Source organism: Camelina sativa, chromosome 11 (assembly GCF_000633955.1).
Source record: "Camelina sativa cultivar DH55 chromosome 11, Cs, whole genome shotgun sequence".
NCBI lineage: Eukaryota > Viridiplantae > Streptophyta > Magnoliopsida > Brassicales > Brassicaceae > Camelina > Camelina sativa.
The window spans coordinates 39,219,811-39,228,762 of record NC_025695.1 but is presented as its reverse complement, the minus strand read 5'-3'; the positions used below and the strand labels follow the sequence as shown (position 1 = coordinate 39,228,762).

Below are 8,952 nucleotides of genomic sequence, written 5' to 3'. Positions count from 1 at the left end.
TTTTTTTTTTTTTTTTTTTTTTTTCGAAAAGTTGGGAAAGGATCTCTCGAGAACTGCAAAAGGTTAAGAACTTGAAAAGCCAATTCGAATTTACTGATTTGGAAACGCTGTCGTTTTAGTCACCTTTTCTGACTCTTTTTCTTTTTTTGGCTGTAAACAACCGAGAACCAATAAAGTTTGATAACGTCATAAAATGAAGATGTGAAAACAATGTATGAACATTTTATACGATTGTCAAAGATAGATATAGTTTTGATTGGAATAGATGTGAGTTTTGTAAGACTTGAGAAAGAAAAGGGTTCATGTAGCTAGCATACCATTATAGCATATACATATATAGATACAGAAAAGCAAATGATTTCTCTTATTTACCAAATATTTAATCTTATCAATCCAAATTTGTTTTGGGTTATCTTTGATTTTTATCAAAATCTGAATCTTAACAACATTTCCCATTTATTTTTTTCATGATTTACAAAAAAAAAAAAAAATCATAGTATTTACCGTATATCTTAATTTACGAATATGAACCATTAAAGCATGTCGAAACCATAAATCTCACTTTGTTGATGAGGTTGTTGACTCTTCCAAATAGCAAATTGCAAGATAACTTGTTTTTGTATAGAGATTCTTTATAATTCTCCAAACTGTTCTTTCGAGATTCTGAATTATCTTCAGTTTATATACCAGATAAAACTGACAATAAAATATATATATATATTTTTATCGTTTAAGATTTCAATCTTATCTATTGAGATTTCAATCTTATCTATTGAGATTTCATTTGGATTATGATTTGTTCATTTCATAGAATCTATCGTTTACAAAACCTTCGGGAATGAACGGTTGAGATTTTTATTGTAAACGTTCTCTTAAATTAATGATTATAGAAATTATGGACTTTAAAATAGGCTCTCACTTTTTAGAAAATGAAGTCATAATTTGTTGGTTTTAAACAACAAGGCCCATCAAGAACCAACTGAGGGTGTTAGACTTTGAAGAATTTTTTAGAAATATTTTTGACATCATTAAGATGATAAAGTTTGACTCGAGAAAATGTGTGATTCTTAAGACTTCAAAAAAAATTCTTACATTTTTTTGCGTCTAAACACCAATAGACCCCTATTAGTGGTCTGAATATCTACCAAAATTTGCATCATGTCCTAAAAATCGATAAACTTCATCCTCAAGTTAGTATGTACAGTTCATTAATTCCTTGGCTTCTTTGGAGATTGTGGAAATATAATTGATATTGTTTTCAATGGAAAGAAGTTCTCAGCCCTTGAAGTGGTCAATGAAGCAATGGAAGATGAGGAGGAATGGAAGGCCATAAGTGAACCACAACCCCAAAGAGAGACAAAAAAAAAATGGTAATCAAATGACTACCTCTCCTCCTCGAGATTGGGTTAAATGTAATACAGATGGATTCTGGTCAGCTGAAGCGTCCATTTGTGGAGTTGGATGGGTTCTTAGGAACAATGACGAATCGATCTATGAAGGTAGCACGACTCAATGACGGTAGCACGAAATTCCTTGACTGATGGTTGTTCGAGATTCAATGACGAATCTATCTTGGTGAGGGAGAATTGTAATGCCCATGAACCGGAATCCGGGTTCGGGTTGTGCAACGATCGATGCAAAGTCGTTACTTGCGGGACGACTTAATTGACTCCCTTGTTTGGTTGTGTTTTGGGTTTGGGAAAACCTAGGACTCAAGTATAAAAGGATATTTCGACGTCCTTGGCCGAGTTTTGTCATTTTCTGTGTTGTTAGAGGAAATAATGCATGAAGCTGTTCTTAAGAGGTTTTGGAGATTTTGGTGCCTCTTCTTGAGAGATCTGAGGCTAGGATCATGGTACAAGTTTTCTAGGAGGCTTTTTCTTGAGTTTAGAATCAGTTTTCGTCATTCACAAAGGTGAGTGTGTAACCATGGCTGATCTAAGCAAATTGATATTTGTTTTCTGTGCTTTTTGGTTCTTGAATGCTTATGTGGTTGCATGTGAGTGTTTGCAATGAGTTTTGTGCCCTTTGGAGGATGTTTTTGGCATTGTGGAGCCAAGAGGAGTCAGTGGAGATTGTGTTCGGCGATGCTTTGCGTGACTGCATTGATCGATGCAAGCCGTGCATCGGTCGATGCAGTTAGGGATTTGATGGAGACAACGGATGTTGCATCGGTCAATTCATGGTGTGCATAGGTAGACGCAAGGTCGCGAAGTTACGCATGTGTTCAGAATTTGCCGGGTTTGCTTGTTCTGTGTATTGATTGTGTTTGTCTTTTCGCTTGTGTGTATAGCCCAATAGATGGGAGGATCGCCTCACAGAGTATTTATGATAATACTCATGCATATCATTTGTGTTAGTAGTGCAGGTAAAGGCAAAGTGTAATCGTGGAATCAAGGCAATGAAGAGAAGTATATTCCAGTGGCTTGATTGGTTGTTGTCTGGCTTCTGTTAGGTTGCTAGAGTTGAGTCTTTAGAATGTTTTCCAGCGGCAGAGAGTTGAAAATCACCGACAGGACTTGCGAGTTGTGCTTAGCCTCAGCCTTTTCTTCTGCAGTCCACTGCTTCAGAGGTTTCAGCATCGATTCTCCCTTGTGATTTTTCACCATTGGTTCGGTCCAGCCATCTTGAACAGCAAACCAGGCCTCCATGTCGATACCTTGAATAGCCTGCTTGACCGAAACCTTCCAATGCCCATAGTGCTCTGGATCTAGTTTTAGAACTTTTGGAACTGCAACAAAAGTTTGTGGTTTCTCCATACCTCTTGCCACAAGATCTCACATGTTGAAAAGAAAAGAAACTTCTATCATATGTCCGCTCTGATACCAAATGTAAAGGTATAGAGGGTTAACACCACAATCTTCTGCTTAGAACACACCAAGCACACTCTTATTATTTATTCTTATCAAACTCTTTTAATGGTTACAAGAATAAATCTATGCACACTTCTCTTCTCTATCTAAACTCTCACCAATATAGATCTAAGAGAACAACCCAACACTCACCTTCTTAGCATTCTTTTTATAAGCCTTGAAGTTACAATCTCACTCAAAAGGTTTTTTCAGTGTTAGGAAAAAACCTACGCTCACCACCCAAGATCTTTTATATATGATCACATTAAACCCTAACAAAAAGATCTTCAAATCTTCATTTAAGGCAATTCCTTGTTTGCCAAGAACTCCTTTCCTTATCCACCAAGAATAATTCTTCAAATATCTTCTCCCTCGATTCTGCTTTATCTTCTTATTCCACAAGCGATCGGACTTGCCACGTCAGCTACGAGCTGCGCTTCCTTGCTATTCGACACTTGTCTGTCCTCAGATGCAAATTCCTGTGTCCTAACAGACCTTTGTTCCAAACAACATCCTGCTGTAGCAACTGCATCTACAAGAGATTCAAACATTAACTCCATGTCTTACAAGAAACTCGTAGAGGATTTCAAACATGGTGGCTGATAGACAAGTTTTCACCCAGGGTATCAATTCCCTATGCAGTTGTAGTACAAAGGGTTATCAATCCAAATGGTTGTCTATTGCTAGCAGGAAGGATATGATCAGAACAATACAAGTCAAGCCAAGCAGATAGGGTTTTTGCTCTAACAGTCCTAAAATATATAAAAGAAAAGAATATAAACAAAGAAACCACACGACCTAAGCACTAGATGCAAGCAATCGAGTACAGGATCGAGTGGGGTGATCGAGTAAGCGAATGAGATATGAACAGCTCGAGGTATTACTCGATGCAGGTTATCGTGTACCTGATCGGGTAAGTGGTCGAGTAAGTAAAGAAAATGTAAACAAATAGAATACGAAAGCTCCTAAGGATGGGGTAATCGAATCCTAAGTATTCTAGACCAGTACAGATGCCTTACATGCCTCAAGCAATTATTTCCTAGACAATGAATCTCTAAAACCTTGTCACCACACTCTCGCACTAGCAACAATCAACCTTGATCACTTACCACACTCTCACAATAGCAATATGAATAAGCAGCCATTAAGAACGATTCATTATTGTCAGTAAACTCAAACTCATCTAATTTTTTACTCAAAGTCAAGTAAACCTCTAACATTGGTTAATTCGCGCATCTCATCTACACCTCTCGGTCACTGAAACGCCCTAGATCTAATCTCAACCTCTCAGTCTGTTGACAGCATTAAGAACACCAACCTAGAAGGAAATCTATCAATTATTTACAATCAAACTAAGGCATCCTAACCGATGAAGAACACAAAATCATCTATCCCATCCCTAGAAACTTTACTACACTACTCGGACATGATAACAAGGAACAAAACAATGAAAAATGAATGAAAATTGCATTGTATTAAAAGATAGAATAAAGTAGAAAGAGTACAAGATAGAAATCTAAGAAAACTATAAAAACTATGAAATAAAAATGCAAAACGAAAAGGAAAATGTTTGAGTCACTCAGTTCTCTCACAGAAGCTCTCGCTCTCTGGTTTGAGGGTCTGCGGCGTGCTACTTTGCGAGTTAGGAGAGGAGGGGGTTTATATATGGAAACCCTTTTGACCTAGCTTCCCAGACCTGCCCGATGGTCTACTCGATGGGGTACACGAGGGTGAAGTCGGGTTACTCCTCGGGTGGATCTTCGGGTTGTTCTTCATGCTCTTGGATCCTCCTTGATCGTGTTGGGGTTCGGACTTGTTCTTGCAGCTCGATGGCTCCTTCGGGTACATGCTCGGATTGTCCTTGTTTTCCCCCCCTTTTTGGCTCTTTAGCACCTGTTTTCATCCAAAATATGCAAATGCAAAAATGCAATACCCTAAATGGTCTAAAAGTGAATTCCTACAGTTAATGACCTAGAAATGCTAAGTTAGAGGTATGAACAATGCAAAATATGGACAAAAAAGGATGCTAAAAACATATAAATTAGAGAGTTATCAGTGGCATGATCTCTTTTGACTATCTTTTTTATGGTCGAAGACTGCCTGAACCGGTACGGGAAAACCAGGAAATTGACCAAGACACTGGTAAGTAAACTCTTTCAATACGACGTAGTTTTCTTTTCCTTATATTTAAATAAAGAACCCTATATTTAATGGGATTCTTGTTAAAATTATCACTTTTTTTAGAAATCTTTTGGATATACCTTTTTTAAAAAAATTTGTGGATTTTACCACTTTCGAGAAGAATAAAAATATGTATTTTCAATTTTTTTTATACAATACGTACTTAATACCAAATACTAAACTCTAAACACAAATAGAACCGACTAAACCCAAACATAACAAATCAAACGTATGTTAAATCAAATTTTTGTAACTTAGAAAGTGGTAAAATTTACAAACTATATAAAAAATGGTAAAATCAACAAAAACCATTCCAAAAAATGGTTTTCTAATTGATTCATATTTAATTGATACACGTTTTTAAGTCAAATTCATATATTTCTCTTTTAATATTATTAAGATGTCCTCCTAAAACATACTTAATTAAGATCATGACATTTACTTCATGGAGCAACAATATATAGCATATCATGATTCATATCATATGGAAACTCTATTATCTTAAGTAAAATAATTATCTGAATTTCATAACAAAAGTCTAAACTTGTTAAAAGTAATTTAAATCTGATTAACTAAAGATGTTGAAACGAATAATTGACTCATGAATTCAGTCACTTTATATGATGATTTACATCCATCATAACATATATTGAAAGAAATAAAGGTTCACAGTTTGTGCAAAATGGTCAAATGACTAGTTTTAAGGTAAATCTATTACCAAGTACCAAAATGTTTAGACACAACCACAATTCATAACATAAATTGCTTTAAGTTTTAGTAATTAAAATTTATTATTTTTGTATTAAATATAAAACAACAGTTTAAATAATTTTTTTAGTACATTTGAATTTTAAGACAATAACAAACTGAACTGTATAATGAAAGGAAGAAAAGGATTACATCACATACAATTTGCATTTGTACTTATTATCGTCATCTAAAATTTCTTGAAGGAATAACTTGATTAATGAATCTTCCACTGAATTGTAGTTGTTTAATAACTTGATTAATAACTAGATTAAGAACTTTGAAAATTTCTGAAAGTAAGAATTTAATTAATAACTTCATTGTCTACGTCGACGTTGTGTTGGAGGAAACTAATTTATGCCAAATGAAAACACGGTAAAATAATTCCCATCTCACTTTTGCAGATGATATAATGGTGTTTTTGGATGGTAAAAAAGAATCTCTGCAACAAATTACCAAAGTGTTGCAAGATTTCGCCACTACATCAGGATTACAAATGAATAGAGACAAGACTGATCTTTTTGTGGCTGGAGTGAACCAGGATGAAACCTCGGGTTTTGACTCCCTTGGCTTCAGGCTAGGTTCACTCTCCATCAGATACCTTGGATTGCCTCTGATGCACAGAAAATTGAGACTCTGTGACTATAGGCCCCTGCTTGACAATATCTCTGCCAAATTCACGACGTGGTCTGCTCGTGCGCTTTCATACGCAGGTCGAAGAGAACTAATAGCCTCTACTATCTACGGAACCGTCAATTTCTGGGCATCCGCTTTCATCTTGCCAAAATGGTGCGTGAAAAGCATTGAGAGTATGTGTTCACGTTTCTTGTGGTGTGGTGATATCACTAAGAAGCCAAATGCTAAAGTTGCATGGCAATCGTTGTGCTTACCAAAGGAAGAAGGAGGCTTAGGTTTCAGATGCTTTGCACAGTGAAACAGAACTCTCTGTCTCAAGCTCATTTGGAGGCTACTAATCGATACGGACTCCCTTTGGGCGGAGTGGATGCGAAACAACAAAATCAAAGATGTTGTTTTCTGGCGTATTGATGAGAAAAAGCAAGTTTCTTGGACGTGGAGAACTCTGCTTCATCTTCGCCCTCTTGCATCCCTGTTTTTGCGATCTCGGGTTGGAAATGGAGAAAAGTTAAGCTTCTGGTTTGACTGGTGGTCTCCTTTTGGTCTCCTAATATGTTACTTGGGAGACTCGTGACCTGCTCAAACAGGTATACCACTAACAGGAACAGTTTCTCTAGCATGTTCACCTACAGGGTGGAATCTCAGACATGCTAGATCTTCTCAAGCGGAACTGTTGGAGACATATCTCACAACGCAAAACATCCCCACTCTTTGTTCTGAACCAGATACGTATCTATGGAAAGGAGAGGATGAGATGCTGGACGATTTCAACACACAGAAGACTTGGGAGGTCCGTAGGCAACGACAAGCACCACTCCATTGGACAAGGCATGTGTGGTACAAAGGTGCTATACCGAGACATGCTTTCATGTTGTGGATCACCCACTTAAATCGCCTTCCCACAAGATCAAGGTTGGTAATTTGGGGTATGCCAGTCGAGGAGAACTGTTGTCTTTGTGGTGCTCACCCTGAAACTCGAAATCACCTTTCCCTGCACTGTGAGTTCAGTGAAGTTCTTTGGCAGGAAGTAACTAGGAGGCTCGGCTATAGCCCATTTGTTTTCCACACTTGGACTGCGCTCTCAAGTTGGTTGGACATGCCTGATGTGATATGCACCCAAACACTCAAGCGTTTAGTGGGACAAGCAACTGTCTATGCCATATGGATTGAGCGTAATGCACGCTTTCACAACAACCTGACAACACCACCACACATCCTGTTCAAGCAGCTAGATCGACAAATTCATGATGTCATACTTGCAAAGAGCCACCGGAAAAATTTCAAAAGGCTACTGCAGGACTGGCTGAGGTACGGGTACTGAAAGCTGAGGTAGATGGGCTAGTCGCCCTTTGTTGCTGGCAGATTTCCTTGGTCTTTTAATTTTTTTTATGGCAAAGGTTATTTCTTGTATTCAAGGCTATTGTAACAGTACAATTGAGTTTCTATAATGAGTTTCTATAATGAAAATTCACAGTTTTACAAAAAAAAAAAAAAATCGTACGCTGGAATTATCTAACTTGTTTTATTATTACGTAAGGTGTGCATATAAAATGGCTTGTGAGAAGACTGAAACGCTTGAAAACCTAAATCATGAGCAACGCATATTGCATGATTCACCGTCAGCTAGGAAGAATTAAGATAAAATTCATTATAATTAGATAACTTAATTCACACTTGGTATGAGCCACACCTCAGTCTTACTACATCATTTTCAACTTTTAATAGGAGCCACAATTTTTTCTCTGCCGCCTCTTTGACGGGAAAAAAATAATAATTTCATTCCGGATACAAACCGAAAATAAATTGTCTTACAATTAATAAAATATGAAGCCTGTAAAATATAACTATATATATGATGCTTACGTTTCACTCATTAGAATATTTCAAGTACTTATTTGACGGTTGATGCTGCGGGCCTCTTAGTATCATGTAAGAAAAATAACAACTCTTTTCGTTATATGCGTCTTTTCAAATATTTTCACACATATTATAAAGGTATTATAATATTAAGCATTCATTTTCTTAATTAACTATTAATACTCTTATGTAAGTCTCAATTTTTTTTCAAATCATAAAGTTCTTTTAACAAAGATAAAGTTGAATATTTCACTCATGTTTATTATTGTAGATTATACAAAATTATATTTTGAAAAGGAAAACATAATTATTTTTTGAATCAATCCGCTTCTTCTGTTTTCTTTTCTAGTAAATGTAGTGCTTTTAGTTATCTGTTTAACTCAAATTAAGTCTCACTCATCCAAAACCTCTTAACATGTATATTAAGATACCAATGAGAATACAAATTAGATTAGAGTACATACAATATATCAATAATAGCAATGTGTCCTGTATGATCTAAGCCGACATTAAATATACATATCTTTGTAAGAAATTCAAGCTATTTTTTTTTCAAATTTCGGAGAAGCGAGAGAGTTTTCTTTCACAATTCCACTCATGCCACACAATTTAAAACAAAACAAAAAAAATTATATGGTAATATTATGAACTATAGAAAAAAGAAAAAAAAAAAAAAAAA

General features: G+C 36.0%; 1 protein-coding gene across 1 annotated transcript in view; it reads right to left on the bottom strand.

Annotated features, from left to right (window-relative positions):
• LOC104728772 (auxin-responsive protein SAUR72-like) overlaps positions 7,295–8,952 on the bottom strand; it is a 2,614-nt gene continuing 956 nt past the window's right edge. Inside the window, exon 2 of the mRNA XM_010447709.1 lies at positions 7,295–7,412. Coding sequence (XP_010446011.1) covers positions 7,295–7,412 — 118 coding nt within the window. The remainder of the gene's footprint in view (positions 7,413–8,952) is intronic.